General features: G+C 39.1%; 1 protein-coding gene across 1 annotated transcript; it reads right to left on the bottom strand.

Moving 5' to 3' along the window:
- Positions 1–478: 478 nt before the first annotated feature.
- On the bottom strand, positions 479–7,525 carry PCDH20 (protocadherin 20). The gene is made up of 2 exons (XM_020910286.2): positions 6,553–7,525; positions 479–5,510 (listed from the first exon to the last, which is right to left on the bottom strand). Exons 1-2 carry the CDS (start codon positions 6,682–6,684, stop codon positions 2,787–2,789), a joined length of 2,856 nt encoding a protein of 951 aa, XP_020765945.2. The 5' UTR covers positions 6,685–7,525; the 3' UTR covers positions 479–2,786.
- Positions 7,526–19,858: the final 12,333 nt, after the last annotated feature.

The raw sequence follows: 19,858 nt of genomic DNA, 5'->3' as shown, positions 1-19,858 counted from the left end.
AACTACCGTTGATAGAAGCATAACTGTCAAGAAAACTTTTTTTTTTTAAAAAAAATAGGGTCAAGGCATCTAAACAGTCAAGTAATGCAAATTGTTTCCTCCCTTGTAGCTGAAATTACTTTGTTGCTTTAAATTTCCCAATCCAAATTAACGAACAATTTTCTCTGTAGAGTAAGAATGAACTTGGCAGTGCAAAGATCAGAGAAATCTCTTCCTCATTAAATTGGGCAAAGAAGACTCACTGGTCCTCAAACTGTTAAATGGATATTAGGGCTTTTAATGAATGGAACATTTATTTTTGTGCCAGCTCAACTAGCAACATTGACATGATTAGCATACATTTTGGCAACCATTCTAGCACAAGGTGTTAGTAAAAAGGGGTTTTTATCTTTGAGCTTAATTTACTTTAACTTCCCTTGTTATAAATGTTTTTAGTGTGAATGAGATGTTTTTGTAAAGGAAATCCTGGCACAAGAAGTTATCAAAATATGTCCTTTTATTAGTGTTAAAGGCATTTTTTAATGCTAGAGATGAAACCTGTATCCCCAAACACATGAACCTCTTCAAATTCAGAAGTAAATTAAGTATTTTGCTATTTAAACTGATAATTAAATCTTTGCAATTGTGGAGGACTGCTTTTTTTTTTTTTCTTTTAATGGTGCTGCTTGTTTCACATGTAGTTCTTTCCTGTAAAAAAGAGAAATAGATATAAAAATAACTGGTGGAGAACAGTTTCCTCCATTGCTCTATACTAATTACAAATGAAGTTTGGAGGGCTATATCAATTATGAATGAAAAGTTTGGGGAGTGGGGAGCTAAATGATCTTAGTTTCTTAGCTCAGGTGGCTCTCAAACAAAAGGAATTTCCAATAAAAATATATTTCCCTTTTGTAGCAAGAACTACTGTTTCATATCTTATTATCTTACTTATTTAAATTGTCAAATTGAAAATAAGAAAATGAGTTAATACATATTCAAAAGATCTTGTTTTTGTATTCAATTTTTTTTGCAATGTGTTTTTAAAATTGAAGTTTATAACAGAGTTAATAGATGATTTGCAATTAAAATGAGTGTTTATAATTGATTCTAAGTCATAGTAAATAAATATACATGTACACATGCATGGCTATAAATTTTCATATGAACTATTAAGTACATAGCCATAGTCTTTGTCTATGATACACACACACACACACACACACACACACACACATATGCACATATATATATATGTTTATAACTTCACATATGTTTAATAATTTACCCAATGTTTATTTAAGTAATAAATTAGTATAATGTAAGCTTTAGCATAACATAATATTTACAATTTACTCACATTTATCTTTAAAAGCAGATGAATGCCATTAATGGGCACTTCAGTAAAACAACAAACCCATGTTCAAATACAAAACAGTAAAAATGAGAAAATTATGAAAATATATACCTTTAATTTGCAGACATATAAACACTTTTGGTACAGTACAGACACATGATACCAAAAAGTAGAATGATCCAGTTTAAGCTAATAAACTATTCATTTACACAGATAATTTTGCTATAGCTCTTATATAAAATAAAATTTCCAGCTCACACAATGAAGTGAGGGTGATCAATCACTGATAAACCAGCTTGCTTCACTGCAAAGCATTCAGTAAAAGCTAAATTATCAAAGAGGTCTGCTGCTGGGCTTACAAATAAACTCTTGGAACTAATCCAAAGCCAAAGAAAGGAAGCCAGAAATGGTAACCAACAAACCTAAACAACAAAACAATAAGTATAACTTTCATAGAAAAGGCCCCGCTAAAACAACAGATAGTGTCCACCAACTTCTAGAATAATTTTAATAAGATTTCTGGTTTTTTTCAATGTAACACATGAATTTAAGCATATAAGTTCTAACACAAAGCCCAAATATAAAGTACTACTGACGAGTTGTGAAAGCCTCAAAATGTCATAAACACCTATTAAACAACTAAGGATTGAAACATATCTTTGCTTTCTTGGATATAACTTCTTGTTACATTTTCTGTAAGAAAGAATTCCCTGTAATAATAGTAAATGCAGTGGTAAAGCAAATAGAAAGCCACGAGAGTACACAGAAAGTGAATTATTCTTCAGCACATCAGATCTTTAACACGTGGCAAAATATTTATCCTTGCTAAAAAAGAACTGTGCTTCTTCACAGATGACTTCTTTTTCAAATTAAAGATGCCTTCTCTTTCAAATTATACATGATGCATTTGTGAGGTAATAAACATTCTGTTTACAAATGCAATTATTTTCATTTTAATCATATATTTAAGTAGGGTGAAATCCCATTTAATTTCATCTTTGTTTAATGTTAAAAACAATATAATTAAAATAGACTTTTTCATTAATTTCATGTACAACTGTCATGTACAATACCTTAAAATAGTTCCCTGCAAAGGAGCAGTCGAAGCCCTCTTGTGGTTAAAGGACTTTTTAGACAAAAAATGCAATGTACATTTTCTCACCTTACTCCTAGGTTTTAACAATCATCTGCTTGGTGTATGAAAGCTGCAAATCATGTCTAAGATTTTCCAAATAACAGCACCATAGCTGTTAGTACCAATTTCATTTAAAAATTTCTGTACACATATTATAACCTCTGATTTTGAATTTAAAAACCTGTAAACTGCTATTTACAATATAGTACAAGTTATAAATTAGATGTCCTTCATTGGAACTGCCATCCACATTCTTATTTTGGTGGTGAGAAATCCCCAAAGTCAGCTGAAATATCTCTGCTATCCTACAGCAAAAAATCAAATATTAGAAATAGCCATTGGTTTCCTCTCTCTCATATGCAAGTCAATTTTTCCTTTTAATGGAGTCTGTACTTCCAAATTGTCATCCTCCCTATGGTGTTTCTTCTCTCTCCTTAAACAGATATATATGCCCATCCCTGTTAAGAACATGATAGAACTCAAGCTTATTACAGATAGAGCTACTAAGGTGGGCATACAAGACACAGATTCAGCTTTCCTATGAGTTGGTTCTATTGAAATCTGTGGTTCTTTCTCCTCTATGCTAATTTCTGGTTCCTTTCTTAAAAGATTCTCAATGTAGCTTTCATTACTGACAGTGTCATTGACAAATAGATTCACCATGACTGTGGAATGGAGAGGTTCTGGATAACCATGATCACTCACTTTCACCAGTAAACGATGGAGCCCATAATCTGTCTGCAGCAATGCCTCCTCCAAAGTAATGTTGCCAGTTTTAGGGTCAATTCTAAAGGATTCAGGCCTAGGCCCTCTTCTCCCTATGATGCTATAGGCTATGACAGCATTCATGCCTGTATCTTTGTCAACTGCATAGACCTCTGTAACTAGTGAGCCAGGGAGAGTAGAAGGCAACACCAATAAGTAAGACATGTTAGACTGAGGAAATAAAACGAGAGGCGGGTTGTCATTAATGTCTAGAAGGAGAATTGTGATTTTTGCAGTAGAGGAGAGGGGAGGCACACCCCCATCGACGGCTTCAACCCACAAAGTATAGGAGCTTTGCTGCTCTCTGTCCAAAGAGACTTTAGCTCTCAGCATGCCCTTTCCAGTGTCTATGACAAAAATATCACTCTGGTTCACCACGGAGAGAGCGACCCATCCGTTTTGCCCAGTATCAGCGTCTGTGACACTAATTACTCCAATTTCACCGTATCCTGGAAAGTTTTCTGGCACAAAGAAGCTGAAGTCCTTGTTGATGAACCTAGGGCTGTTGTCATTTTTATCCAACACTGTAATAACCACAGTGGCTACTGATTCTTGGGGTGGCTTCCCAGAGTCAACAGCTCTGACTGTGTATCTATACTTTTCTTTCTCCTCTCGATCCAACTGAGTAGAAACTGTCAGAATTCCTGTGACACTGTCCAAGGAAAAATATGATGGAGCATCAGGTCCCAGAAAATATGAAACTTGGCCCCTCTCTCCACTGTCAGCATCTGTAGCATCTAGCTTAGCCAAAAAGGCATTGGGTGCATTATTTTCTTCAATGGTTAGTTCTACCAAGGGTTGAAGGAAAACAGGAGCATTATCATTGTCATCTAAAAGTTGCACTTTAATCATTTTTTTGACTTGAAATCCCTCAGAGTTCCAAGCTACTATGGCTATTTCATAGAATTGCTGTAGCTCATAATCCATAGGTTTTGTCGTTTCTAGAAGATACTCATTACTGTATGGTTTGTAGGGCAATAACCTAAATGGTCCTTCACCATCCAGATAGCAGTTCATCTTGTATTTACCTTCTGGATCTCTTATGGTAAAGAATGCAATTGGAGTGTTAACAGGTTCCAATTCTTTCAGATAAATAATACCATCTATCTCATTTGCTATATAACGAGGGATGATTTCAGGTGGCCTGAAAATGACTTTGATAATAGTCACCAGGACAGTGATCACAGCAGGGATGCAGCCTGGCCCATTAGCAAGGATGGTGAGCTTGTGTGTTTGCAGAACACTTCCTCCAATCTTACTGAAAAGTTTAATGACCCCGGTGTTTTCATTCAAATGGAATAAATCCTTGGATGCTTGTGGAACTTTCTGACTGTAACAGTAGGTGATCTGAGCATTGTTTCCCAAGTCTGTGTCCACAGCCCGAACAGCTGCAATTGCTGTGCCCACAGTAGCATTCCCATACACAGTGATGTTGATTTGTGAGTCTGTGAAGAGTGGGCAGTTGTCATTAATGTCAGTTATGCCAATGGTGAGGGTGGCACTGCCTAGCAGTGGTGGAGACCCACCATCCTCAGCTATGATGACGCTCACATACTGGTCCTGGGTCTCTCTGTCCAGCTGTCCCATGACGATTAGGTAGGGGGTGCGCTCCCCGCTCTCATTCTCCTCCACGTCCAGGGTGAACATGCGATGGTAGTCCAGCAAGCGGTAGGTCTGAACACCATTAGTGCCCATATCTGGGTCCACGGCAGGATGCTCTATGGCCAGCCGGGTGTTTACAGGTGCATTTTCTGGGACCCAAACTGATATTTGAGAAATAGGGAACCGCGGGGCATTGTCATTGATGTCCCGGATAGCGATTTTTACCTTCACAAACCTAAAGTATTCCTGAGGCAGGACTAGGACATCCAGAAGCAAAAGACAAGAGTCAGCAGAAGGCGAAGAGGAGATGGAAATGCTGCTCCTCCAGGCAGTCCCTCCGCCTCCTTCAAGACACAAGGCTTCCCGGTCGATCTCCTGGGCAGAAGTGTGCAGCTCTCCTGAGCGGTTGTCTAGGGTCACGTACTGTCCACTCAGCCCCTGGGAGGCCAGGCTGAAGGAGAGAGGAGGGTTCCGCTCGGCGACGCGGTGCTGAGGCGACTGAGACTGCAGGTCCTGCTCCCCTGCGCTGGGCAGCAGCCGCAGGTCCTCCGCCAGGCTGCCGATGAGCACCCCCGCCGGCAGCCCCTCGTTCAGGCTGTACAGAATCTCCGTGGCCCGGCTGTAACTCGCCAGGCAGTTGAAAGGTCCCACGAAGAGGAAAAACAGAAGCAGATGCTGAATGGGGCGGTGGGGTGGGGTGCGGGGCAGCGGGGGGAGGGGGGAGGAGAGAAAGCTTGTTACACACACGTGGAATAATAGAGCCTGGAGTCAGAACACGTGCCCCGGGCTCCTTCCGGCTCCATCCCCGTTCTCAAAGGCAAAGGCTCCAGTCAAAACAGGGCTGAGAGGAAACTTGCTGCAAGGGAGAGATCTGCGCGGCAACGCTGTCTCCAAAACTTATTTTCTGTTTACTTTCCGCACCGCACCCCCACCCCAGCTCTTGCCCGGTTCCCCATCACCCTCACTCGGCAAACGTTCGGAATCCCAAACCATCACGCACCCCGGGAAGCGTGGTGACGGGACCGCGCCGCCCCTAAGGGAGATCACCAGGGCCGGTCACGGGGAGGGAGCGGGCTGGGAGTGGAGCGGGCCGAGAAGTGGGCTCTTTATTTTTTCCCACTGAAGTGTTTCTACAGCTAAGGTCCCAGGAACAGGAAATGTCTTGCATCCCTTGCTATGAGACCGATAACAACAACAACAACAATGAAGACATAGAAACTCTAGCCCCTCCGGCTCCCTACTCCACTAAATAAACGCTTTAGGTCTGCAGAATTGATCTTCGTTTTAACACGTACCTAAAATCAAATCGAAAAGATCTGAATTTCCACCCCATGATAAGCTCTCACTAACCCCCCTCCCTAGGAAAAGAGAAGCAAAGGCGGAAAATGAAATGCAAAAACCGTTCGTCAGTTTCAGTAGACGGTTAAAGCCAGATGCCGGCCGCAAAAACACGTCTGTCTTAAAGCCACATGAGCGCACCCTAACCCCCTTTACCTCATCTCCTTCCGTTCCTCCTTCAGAAACTTCTCATTACCCAAGGACTTGCCTATTCCTTGCTAAAATGAAGAGACATTATCTCAAACTCTCTTTCCCTCCTCTCAACCTTCCCGTGAAGTTTGGAATAAGGTAAAAGGTTTGAAAAACATCAAGGAGTAGGAACCGCACCACGGTGCTGCAACGTGTCAGGGCCGCGGGACTCCTGGACCTCGACCCTTACCGGCAGGTTTCCGAGGCTGGCGCTGCTGCTAGGACAACTGAGACTCCCCATATCCGGGCTCGGGCGCCAGGTCGCCCGACTCCAGCTCACTGCCCGGGCCCGCGAGGCGCACGCATCCCTGCCGCCGCGCATTCCCCGGGAGGCTGCAGGCTGCTGGCTCGCGCAGGAGGGCGGCAGACGACACTCCCTCTCTGGGCATGCAAATCGCGGGGGGGACTTCAGCCAATAGTCCCCGGCTTGTCAATCAAGGACAGCAGCTCCAGGAGGACAGAAAGCCGTGGGGGCGTTGGGGCACGGTTGTGATTTCCTGCTCCGGACGTGGGCACGTCCAGACCCGGCCTAAGGAGCCGGAGGGGGACTTGCCTCGGAAGACCGAGGCTAGGCTCTACCTGGTCCGGCTCCGGGCGCGTGCCCCCGGCCTCTGTCCTCGCAGCACCAGTCAGGTCCCCAGTCCACAGGTTGAAAACGTGAGAGGGAGATTTAGATTAAATAAATAAGTCTGCATTTATATCCGAATAGAACATAGCGAGTAACTAAGCATGCATTCATATCCGAATGGAGAATAAGTATGCATTTATATCCGAATAGCAAGTCCGCGCTACGGAGCAACCACAGGCGCAATCCCCAAATGCCAGCTTTGCAACCAGTTCATCGGAGACTTGGATCCAGCAATGTTTGCAAGGAGGAAGAAACCCCACTTTCTCTGCGGAAGGAAGGGCTTTCAAGCTCTTTGCAAGGCGGTCTTAAGCTGAGAAGCAAATATGCTAACTCAGTGAATATTTCAATATGCTTTAATTTTGAAGCTTCGCTGTTGGTGGCGGCAGGACTTCTGCCAGTTTCCTGGTCGTAGGCGCAAGCGTCCCTGGGTGTCTGCCTTGTGGTCTTTAAGAGAATCGCGGCTTCTGGTTAAGGTAAACAGCCAAAGGGGAGGGTGGAAACTATTGCTCGGTAGCACAGGTGGTTCTGCCTGCAAACAATTTTACCACATTTCTCTAAGAAAAAGAGGTGGATTTTTCTTTTCTTTTCTTTGCCTGGCACTTACTGAAGCCTGGGGCTTCCCGCATAGCTCAGTTGGTAAAGAACCTGCCTGCGATGCTGGAGATCTGGGTTTGATTCCTAGGTTGGGAAGATCCCCCAGAGAAGGAAATGGCAACCCACTCCAGTATTTTTGCTTGGAGAATACTGTGGACAGAGGAGCCTGTCAGGCTACAGTCTACAGGATCGTCGCAAGAGTAGGACACGACTTAGCGCTATCTTTCTTCCTTTTCTTTACTGAAGCCTTGGGTTTTTAGAAATAAAGGCTAGTTTTCAGGTTATTACTTTGTTTTTTCTTGGAATGCTTACTGAGAAAGGAATACTGGAGGAGTGTGGTGCAAAATGCTTGTATAGCCCCTCTGACCCTGGCATTAAATAGACATATGACCAAATTCTAATTTATAAAATCAGGGCTGGTGAGAAACCACACTGTATTAAGTCTGTGAAACACTCTTTGATCTGCAGGGTGCCTGATGGGAAAGACCATTGGCCTTTCCCCGAGTACACGTTTCAATTCATCACTAGGTTTTCATATATTCCTTGTACTGTCTTAAACATGAAGTCCTCCAGTTGAGTAACTAACCACTGAGCCTGGAATAGAAAAGTCTTTCTATTGGGAAAGATCTGAGAAAAATCTGACATCCTATGTTTTCCATAGGATCCACTTTAAGTTTTATTTTTTCCTTCTACTCTATGCTGAATAGAATATAAATTGCTTAGCAGAGCTAATTGTTTTGCTTCTGGAACTTTCTATTTTCTCCTCATCTGTACTAATCCCAGAGACACAGAAGTCCCAAATATTGATGCCACACTACATCAGAAAACCTGGTGTGTGTAACAGCTTCTTATTGCACTAATACAGCTATACATGGAGTTCACAAGCAAAACTTCTTATAATACAAATCTGGCTTATAAAATTAGCTCCTTTAAGCTCTTTGAAGTGAAATTTTTAATGCTGATGAAGTGGTAAACACACTTGAACATGTACATGTAAGGCCATCACACAGCTGGTAAAGAAAACAGTCAGGGAAGGATGCTTTGCCTCTCCTTGCTTCTTCAGCTGCTTGTTCTGCCCTACAGCTGAACTTTTACCACATGACTGGTAAACAGTTACTTTTGGATCTGCAGTTGAAACATATCCAACTTCAAAAATCAGTAGAAAGCTGCTTCTGAAATGTGTTTCATTTGTGTCTTCACACAATGCTCACGGCTTCTGAAAGTTTGGGGCACATGACCAGAATTAGGCAATCCATCCATAGTCAGGATACATACAGCTTAGACACACAATCTGAATTAATTCTGCATCTGTACAGATAGCAAGTGTGGTAGACTATATTCCCTTACAGCTCATCCCCTCTGCAACAGGTTAAGATTACTCACCTATTTTGGTGAAAATTTAGGATTTGTTTCCTTTAATTTATCCTTTGTCTAGAAGTACACTACAATCAGCAATAATTTTCTCTACTGTTTCTATAAAGCATGACCATATAAATTATAAGTCAAAGCACAAAAATTAAACATTCTGGAGATAATGTTTGGGACAGTAATAACCTCCTTTGCTTTAAGTTGCTGTGGTTATTGCAAAGTTCCTGCATGGAAGTTTGTCATCAAGGCCAGCACATTTGGGATAGCATCTTACATGACACATTCCAGACTGTTAACTGAGCTACTTATTATCTTTCCTCTTTGGAGATCTAAGTTAAGATTTCATGCAGGTTTAAACTGTAAATGAGCTTAGAAATAAAAAGAAAAGAACAAATTCCTTTTTTTCTTCTCTTGTATCTTCTTAGTTGGCACTGTGAAAGTGTCCCCAAACTCCTGCTCCTTATGAGCTGGCTCTGTGACCTGCCATCTGGTGTCACATATTTCTAAGGATGACTTAGAGAGCTTCTATGCTATTAACCCCTTGAAAATAATACTTATGAACTTCTCAGATGTCTCATTTGCTCTGGGCCTGCTTCCCAGGTGTTCTATAAAAATCGACCTAGAAGAATAGCTAGATTATAAGCCTCCCAAGCTTATTTTTTCTATAGACAAGGAAAACAACTTGATGAAATAGATGGCACTGAGCTGAACCAGGGGATTTGGATACCCTTCTCTAGGTTGTTATGAAGTTACTATGAGACTTTAGGCAAGCCATCAGATCTCTGTTTCAATTTCCTATAAAAATACCCATACACACTACAAACACATGTATGAGGGAAATAGCTTACCGAATATATGTCTTTGATAGAAATTGCATAATGATACATAGATTAGTTTTATATTTATTTTATTATAGTATAATGTAGAAGGTTAATAATAATTTTCATTTATTGCAAGTTTGAAACTTCTAAAATTGTGAAGTGTTACATTTTCCAGGTAGTTTTTGTTTATATTTTTCAGTTAACTCTGTTATATCATTTAAAGTATTTAAATGACAGTATGCTATCCATAACATTTCATGTGATTAATGCATATACAGACAGTTAAACTTATTTTGAACCACATTCTGGTGATTCAAGATGATAAATAAATACAAATTAAGCATATGACCTTATTTTAAGACTAATTTATGTAAATAAAGACTACATTGAGGTACCAACTCACACTATTCAGGATGGTCATTATGAAAAAATGTACAAATAAGAAATAATATGCATGAAGAAAATGGAACCCACCTCCACTGTGGCAGGAACCCAATTTGGTACAATTACTGTGAAGAACTATATGGAGGTTTCAAAAAACTAAAAACAGAGTTGCTATATGATCCAGCAATCCTATTTTTGGGCATATATCCAGACAAACTATGATTTGAAAAGACACAAGCACCCTTGTATTTATAGCAGCACTGTTCATAGCAGTGAAGACAAGGAAACAACCTAAATATTCATTGACAGATGACTGAATAAAGAAAATGTGGAATATTACTCAGCCACAAAAAGTAATGAAATTATGTCTTTTGCAGCTACACGGATGGACCTAAAGATTATTATGCTAAGTGGAGTAAGTCAGAAAGACAGATACCAAATGATATCACTTATATGTGGAAGCTAAAATGCAACAGAAAAGAACTTACTTACCAAACAGAAACAGACTCACAGACATAGAGAGCAGACGTGGGGTTGCCAAGGAGTAGGGAGTTCTGGGAATGGTTGGATTGGGTGTTTGGGACTAGCAGATGGAAACTATTATGGAGAGAATGGACAAACAACAATGTCCTATTATATAGGACAGGGAACTATATCCAAAATCCTGTAATAAATATAGAAAAAAATATGCAAAAGAATATATATATGTGTGTGTCTGTGTATGTGTATAACTGGATCACTCATACCAGAAACTAACACAACATTGTAAATCAACTATATTTCAATAAAAAGGGGAAAAAAAGATTATTTTATTTTTTGCTTGTTAATATATGATTTTAGCAGTCATTTTAGATGTCTTAAAATATGCTGTATATACATATAATGTTTATGTTAATATGTAATAAATTTGATTATTACAGTATATATGGGACTTTTAATAGCATGTAAATGTATTATATAATCATCGTAAATATATGGTAAAGAATCTCCCTGCAATACAGAAGACCTGGGTTCAATCTCCAGGTCAGGAAGATCTGTTAGAGAAGGGCATGCTCACTCACTCCAGCATTCTTGCCTGGTGGCTCAGTAGTAAATCATCTGCCTGCTAATGCAGGAAACATGGGTTCAATCCCTGGGCCTGAGTCAACAAGCATTTATCACTCACCAACAATGAGAAAAACACTATTGTAGGCATAGATTTGCTATTTGAGACCTTTTTGAAGTAAAAACCTCTTTAGTCAAATATTGTTTTGTAAACACGTACATGTGCTTCCCAGGTGGTGGTGTGGTAAAGAATCTCCCAGCCAATGCAGGAGATGCAAGAGATATAGGTTCAGTCACTGGGTTGGAAAGACCCCTAGAGTTGGAAATGGCAATCCACTCCAGTATTCTTGGCTGGAAAAACTCCATGGACAGAGGAGTCCGGTGGGCTGTAGCCTGGCATGGGGTTGCAAAGAGTCAGACATGACTGAGCGCACACGCACACACACACACACACACACACACACACACAAACATGGACTTCTCAGTGTTTGGCTAGCTTAGATCGTCTCACAACTTGTAAACAACATATATTATGAATTTTTTTTTTTTTTTTACTGATGTATATGTGTATACTTGAAAGCATGTGTATACTTGAGAGGGTCTGAATAGCTTTATGAATCTCCTAGTTAGCTCTCATTTTACATATTAGTTGAGAGCAAGAGAGATGGTCCCTAGCTAATGAGAGTCCTCAAAACACTATTTCTTAAAATAGTAGTAGATTTTGGCTTCAGGATTATCTCCCCAATATTAGAAGATAGTTTAGTAAAAGACCATTTTGTTTTTTTAAATTATCTATTATTTCCCAAACCCTATTATTAAACATTGCTGTAAGTACTGATTACTTTGTTTTATATTTTATTAATTTTACAAAGTTACAAACTTTTTAGAGAAACAATAATAGCTTCTCTCATAGCTCAGTTGGTAAAGAATCTGCCTGCAGTGCAGGAGACCCAGGTTTGATTCCTGGGTCGGGAAGATCCCCTGGAGAAGGAAATGGCAATCCATATCAAGTATTCTTGCCTGGAGAATCCAATGGACAGAGAATCCCAGTGGGTTATGGTCCATGGAGTTGCAAGAGTCAGACATGGACTTACCAACTAAATGGTCATCATCACTAATTTCAGTAAATTATTGTTCAAGTAAAACAAACTTTGAAAAAATCCTATTGTGTTTTTCCCTATACAACTAAGAAATTAATTGTAAGACTAATAGAAAGTAAAAACATTGGTTCTTCTGCTAAGAAAACTGGATAGTTAAGAAATAAATATGTATTTATCTTGCATTATTTGTATGAAAAGGGCACACATAAGCTAATTTACTGTAATACAAAATTGTATTGTAAAACATTTACCACTGTACTGTGCAACTTATAAATGTGACTTTTGTTAAGCATTGGTCTATTCTGAATACTACTTTCCTTTTTGTTTTAAAAAACTTTGTATAAATAGATTTCACATATGACATCTTTTTCCCTGTTTTCCAAGAGGAAGGAATGTAGTAGAATTGAACTGTCTTTTTATTTCCAGAACTCCATTAGCAGCACTTTAAAAAGGATAAGTATAGCTGGATGAAGTCATCAGAAAACTCCAGGCCTAATTTTAGATCACATTTTCAACTTTCTCTCCTTATCCTTAAAATAAATTTCAAAGTCATTTTCGATTCATTTAAATTTCACATTCTTCCTTCTCACTTCTGGTAGAGGTGATAATGAACAGTGAAATCATCAAAAGAAAGGTAGCAGGATTGAGGAGAAGACTAAATGAAGGGCATGCAAAATCCACAAAGTGGATCAGCAGTTGCTGAATAATGAACAGTTAACCAAATGCAGTTTATTGATGATATATATGTATCATGTAGCCTTGTTCCCTAGAGTCAGCCCCTGGGAGAGTTGAAAGAAGGGAGAAGTATGGGCTTTGCCGAGAATGAAGCAATTTTAAGCTCTATGAATTAGCATAGAAATTAGGTCAGGGACAAAACAAATCTATTGAAGGAGAGAAATCATTTGAAATTTCATTTTAGGACACTGATCCTGTGTCCTATATCCTTCAGATACCTTTTCTTCACTCTCACAGATTGAAGTGTTACATTGGAAGAAGCTTAATGAAAACCTGTCCTCCTGTAATATTTTATGCCGATTGATGGATCTTTTGCCTGGCTTTCAAAAATCTCTTTTTTATTTGAGTCTTTGAATTTAAGGTGGGATTGCTAAAAACTGCATGACTGTTCTGATCTTGGCATACACTGTATTAGTGCTGTAGGGTTAATCAAAGTCTCTGTCAATGATGTAAAAAGTCAACATGTTCACAGTAGTATCCCTACGACCACTAGCTTCCCCTGGGTATCTTTGTAGGAAGAAGGTACAGTTGCTGACCTCAATTTCATTTACTGCTGACAGGTACCAATCATTGAGCACCTAAGTTTTGCAGGTGCATGGTGAGCATTATCTCTAATCTTCACAAGAAAACTGAAAGTTAATAATCCCATTTTTAAGAGAAGAAATCTGAAATTCTCAGAGGGTAGTAGGTTACTTGAGGTTACATAGCCAGGAATTAGGCCAAGTTAGAATTAAATAAGGAAAATTTGGTACTTTATTTTAATTTCATAAATCCTTCTGTGTATTGGTGTTAATCTAATATTCTCTAAGGTAAGCACATATGTTGTGTATTGACTATGTCAATGTTATCAACAATGGGCAGAATCTGACAGCCACAGAATCACTCCCAAAATACAAAACTTGTGTAAAAATTGTGTAACTATGAACTTCAATAAAAATGTATATAAGTCCAATTTATGAAATAACAAATATTTTTTTATTTCCTTATTTAGACTATCAAGAAAAGAAAAATTTTGTAAATAAACTTTCATTAATTGTTTGGAATTATATGGTAGCAAAACATTTATTTAGTGAAAATAGTGTGTTGCTTGAGAAAAAAAATTATAAACATCTTAAAGGCCTACCAATTCTTAATCATAAATAATACTTAAACCTGATCAAGTTGGTATCAACTTTATATGGAATCAGTAATAATAATTATAATTTTCTTTGTGGATTGCTCCTTTTTATGGATAAATAACTTCTTCATTAACTAGATTTAAGTAGACCACCACTAACAGTAACTGGCTTTTAATAACAAAATTACATTACCAACTTTATTTTAAATATTTATATGATCTTTTAGGATTTAAAATAACTCAAAGAAATGCAAATAAATTAAACATGACTGGAATAATATTTGTATTGCCCATAATTTAGACTTTGAGCAATTTAACACTTATACAGACAGAATAAGAAAGAATGCCAGAAATTGAGAAATTCACTTGAGAAGCACTTTTTATTATACTCATACTTAGTTGTTTCAGTCGTGTCAAGCTCTTTGCGACCCCCTGGACTGTAGCCCAGCAGGCTCCTCTGTCCATGGGGTTCTCCAGGCAAAAATACTGGAGTGGGCTGCCATTTGCTTCTCCAGGGGAACTTTCCCACCCAGGGATCAAACCCACATCTCCTGTGTTCCGTGCACTGGCAAGCAGATTCTTTACCACTGCGCCATCTGGGAAGCCTCTAAATAAAATGATTAAGAATTCTCTAAATGCATCATAAGCATGACATATCTTTTCTGTGGAAGCAATTTTCCTCATTCTAAATGTGCATATATATGATATGCTTTATTGGGGGGAAAGAAGCATTAAAACACAGTTAGTGCTACTTCCGTATTCCAAAACCTCTTTTTCAAAAGCCCTGAGTCTGCTAAAGTCCTGCTAGAGCTTATTAAACTATTTTGTAGTGATCATAAAAGACATTTTACACACAACATCCACTAGTCACAAAGCTGAGAAATCTCGGGTACCCTTGATACCTGTGAGTGTAAATATTTTAGCATTTCTGTGGGATTTCTGGATCAAGATTGATTCCAGGTGCCATCTCCACATATGTATGTCATAACTACAAGAAGCTCTTGTAAGACTAGATATGGGTCTTTTGAATCAACATCAATGCCAAGGCTCTCCAAGTTGTTATAGCAAAGGCTACAGTTAACCTCCTTAGTACCATAATTGAAGCAGCAGTGACATTTTTTGCAAAAGGGCAGGTTTTCACTTATCACATACCATTAAGCAAAAAATACTACAAATCTTGAACCACCTTTATATTTCTCCTCCAATAGGTTTTGGCAAGCAAACAATATATTCCTTACAAATTACCAGACACAGAATGATGGCAGAAACAACATAGAAGGTGCTAGACTTATATTTTTGTGTTGCCGTTACATGATTATGGCCTACTTTTCCTGACTTTACATGTTCATTTTCCACTTTCCCTGATTCTGTGAAACTGAAATGTGCATGAGTGCTCAGTCACATCCAACCCCATAGACTGTAGCCTGCCAGGCTCTTCTGTTCATGGAGTCTTCCAGGCAAAAATACTGCAGTGGATTGGCATTTCCTACTTCAGGGCTTCTTCCCAAATCAGGGACTCAATTTGCTTCTCTTTTGTATCCTACATTGACAGGTGGATTCTTGACCACTGTGCCATCTGGGATGCTTGAAACTGAAATGTATTTTCAACCTTTAATCCTGAACCTATTTTGTCTTTGTTGAATTTTCTCTTCTAACTTTTTAATACAGGATCCTCCAAAGGTCTTTTGTTTCCTTCCAATCACTCTCTGGGGAGTCCTTTCCTTATGATTCTATCCATCCATTTAGCCCCGTTCTACAAACACAGACCTTGTCTGCCATTAAAAGTTTACTTCATTGACTATGCTAAATACTTTCACTGTGTGGATCACAACAATCTGTAGAAAATTGTTAGAGATGGGAATACCAGATCACCTTACCTGGCTCCTGAGCAACCTGCCTGCAAGTCAAGAAGAAACAGTTAGAATGAACATGGAACAATGGCCTGGCTTCAAGTTGGGAAGGGAGTATGTCAAGACTGTTTATTGTCACTCTGCTTATTTAACTTATATGCAGATTACATCATGCCAAATGTCAGGCTGAATAAAGCACAAGGTAGGATCAAGATTGTAGAGAGAAAAATCAATAACCTCAGATATGCAGATAACACCATCCTAATGGCAGAAAGTGAAGAGGAACTAAGGAGTCTTTTGATGAAGGTGAGGGAGGAGCATGAAAAAGCTGGCTTAAAACCATATGACCCAACAATCACACTCCTAGGCATATACCCTAAGGAAACCAAAAATGAAAAAGACACACGTATTGCATTATTCATTGCAGCACTATTTACAATACCTAGAACATGGAAACAGCCTAGATATCCATTGACAGATGAATGCATAAAGAAGTTGTGACACATATACACAAGGGAATATTATTCAGCCAGGAAAAGGAATGCCTTTGAGTCATTTCTAATGAGGTGAATGAAACTAGAAGCTATTATACAGAGTGAAGTAAGTCAGAAAGAGAAACATAAATATCGTATTCTAATGCATACATACAGAATCTAGAAAAATGTTACCAAAGAATTTACTTACAGGGCAGCAATGGAGAAACAGACATAGATAATAGACTTGTGGACATGGGGCAAGGGGAAGAGAGGGTGAGATATCTGGAAAGAGTAACATGGAAACTTACTTTACCATGTGCAAAATACCCAATGGGAATTTGCTATATAGCTAAGGAAACTCAAACAGGGGCTCTGTATCAACCCAGATGGGGAGGGAGATGGGAGGGAAGTTCTAAAGGGACAGAACATATGTATACCTATGGCTGATTCATGTTGAGATGTTTGCCAGAAAACAACAAAATTCTGTAAAAGCAATTATCCTTCAATTAAAAACAAAACAAAACTCAGCATTCAAAAAAGGAAGATCATGGGAAAGGAAGATCTAGTCCCATCACTTCATAAATGGGAAAATAAATGTAAACAGTGACAAACTTTATTTTCTTGGGCTCCAAAATCACTGGGGACAGTGACTGCAGCCATGAAATTAAAAGACAGTTGCTCCTTGGAAGAAAAGCTATGACAAACCTAGACAGCAGATTAAAAAGCAGAGACATCACTTTGCCAACAAAGGCCTGTATAGTCAAAGCTGCAGTTATTCCAGTAGTCATGTACTACTGGATGTGAAAGGCAGGCCACAAAGAAGGCTGAACACTAAAAAATTGATCCTTTCAACCTGTGGTCCTAGAGAAGACTCTTGAGAGTCCTTTGGACAGCAAGGAGTTCAAACCAGTCAATTCTAAAGGAAATCAGTCCTGAATATTCATTGGAAGGACTGATGCTGAAGTTGAAGCTCTAATACTTTGGCCGCTTGATGGGAAAAGCTGACTCATTGGAAAAGACCCTAATGCTGGGAAAGATTGAAGGCAGGAGGAGAAGTGGTCAACATAAGATGAGATCGTTGGATGGTATAATGGACTCAATGAACACGGATTTGAACAAACTCTGGGAGACAGTGAAGGACAGGGAAGCCTGGTGTGCTGCAATCTATGGGGTTGCAAAGAGTCAGACATGACTGAGCAACCAAACAATCACAAAAAGGAGAAGTTACCTGGACCTGAGTATGCCTTTCTCCTGGGCGAAAACAGCCTTCTATGAATACTTGTTCTTTCTAAAAATGGCCTGTTTTAGATCAAGAAATCTAACATATGACAATGATTCTAGCAGAAAACAGAAATATCCATAATGAACAAAAGGCAGTCCATGTACATTTTGAAGCTGATAACTGCTGTTACCATCTTTTGGAGAAAGGCAGAACTGTAGTGCAGAGCTGTGTGTTCATCATTTTACATATAGAGGGCTAACTACTCCTTATCAGAACAGAGGTAAAAGTGTGAAGAAATCACATAGCATTACTGAACACTGTTGCTTGAGAAATCAGCTATCTACCTTTCAAGAGTCCTCTGAGAGCTAATTAGAATGGTGACAAAATAATAACAGCTACTAATTTTGAGCATTCATAGGACTAAGATATATACATATATAAATGTGCTTATATGTATACACACACACACATATATGGATATGCACGCACATACATACACAAGTATGTATATGTTCAATATGACTCTCACAACAGCACTATCATATAGGAATAATAATTTCCAATTTAAAAATGGGGAAATTACAGCTTAAAGCATCATGTGAGCCAAGAGCATGTATCTGTAATGTAAAACCTTTCACTCATTACCTTAATTCAGGCACTGGTTTCCTGACTGTGCTAGGCTATATAGTCATACAGGCTGACAAATCTAAGTTGGGGAAGGAGAAGAGAGAGTATTTTAAAATAACAGTCCAGTTCAGCTCAGTTTCTCAACAGTGTCTGACTCTGCAACCCCATGGACTGCAGCACACCAGATTTACCTGTCCATCATCTACTCCCAGAGCTTACTCAAACTCATGTCCATCGAGTTGGTGATGCCATCCAACCAATATATCATATCATAAAATATCAAAATTAAGTCAAATTGACTAATCTGACTTCATGTCCCAATTTCCCCCCAAACAGTGTGTTTTAGCCTATTGCCTCAAGGCATTGATAGTGCCCTCTTTCACTCTGAAAATACTGTGGTTTAGATAATGAGTGTTAAGTCCAACTTAAAGTAAACATACTTGCAAGATTGTTACATAAAATCAATGAGTTATAAAAATATAACTGTTGCAAAGAATTTTATATACTGTAGCATGTATATTCTTTTCTGAAGACAAATCTAAGTGGGAGGCAAAAGAAGAACTGTGAGAATAAAATTACAAAATTAATCATGTTTATGAACAACAGCTTGAGTATAAGACAGTCCAGTCAATGGAAATGCAATACCCACAGCCATTTGTCTTCCATTGTGTCTCTAACTGATGAACACTTGCTTTCTTTAAAAGCATAGATACCTTTTTCAGGGAATGGAGAACACTGATGACCTGGAACTGTTCTCTTCAGTGAAGAGCACTTTCAAATTTTGTTCTGATAATGTATCAAATCAGGGAAGAGGGTGTTTTCCCTAACTGCTGAGACTTTCAAGTATTACCTTAATCCAGGCACTGTTTTCCTGAATGTAGTGTAGCCTGTTTGTATGGACAATAGGACACTTTGCCTATTAGCCTTGTCATTGTGGTGAGACAGGAAAAAGTGAAAACAGTAACTTTTATTTTGGGGAGGCTCCAAAATCACTGCAGATGGTGACTGCAGCCCGGAAATTAAAAGACCCTTGCTCCTTGGAAGGAAAGTTATGACCAACCTATACAGTGTATTACAAAGCAACAACGTCACTTTGCTGACAAAGGTCTGTATAGTCAAAGCTATGGTATTTCTAGTAAGTCATGCATGGATATGAGAGTTGTACCATAAAGATGGTGAACACTGAAGGATTGATGCTTTCAAACTGTGGTCCTGGAGAAGGCTCCTGAGAGTCCCTTCAACAGCAAGATCAAACTAGTCAATCTGAAGGGAAACTGAGCATGAATATTCATTGGAAGGACAGGTGCTGAAGCTGAAGTTCTAATACTTTGGCCTCCACCTGATGTGAAGAGAGGACTCATTGGAAAAGACCCTGATGCTGGGAAAGATTGAAGGCAGGAGGAGAATGGAGTGACAGAAGATGAGATGGTTGGATGGTATCATCAATTCAATGACATGAATTTGAGCAAACTTTGGAGATAGCGAAGGACAGGGAAGTGTGCACTGTGGCAGTCCATGGGGCTGCAAAGA

This window comes from Odocoileus virginianus, chromosome 8 (genome assembly GCF_023699985.2).
Source record: "Odocoileus virginianus isolate 20LAN1187 ecotype Illinois chromosome 8, Ovbor_1.2, whole genome shotgun sequence".
Lineage (NCBI taxonomy): Eukaryota > Metazoa > Chordata > Mammalia > Artiodactyla > Cervidae > Odocoileus > Odocoileus virginianus.
The sequence above is the reverse complement of the archived record's forward strand: the minus strand, read 5'-3'. Positions and strand labels throughout refer to the sequence as shown.

Excerpts from the sequence above, each read along its gene's own strand:
- PCDH20 (XM_020910286.2), bottom strand. The coding sequence starts at position 6,684 with ATGCGCGGCGGCAGGGATGCGTGCGCCTCGCGGGCCCGGGCAGTGAGC. Across the intron at positions 5,511-6,552 it reads CCAGCCTCGGAAACCTGCCG|CATCTGCTTCTGTTTTTCCT; the intron begins GTAAGGGTCGAG and ends CGCCCCATTCAG.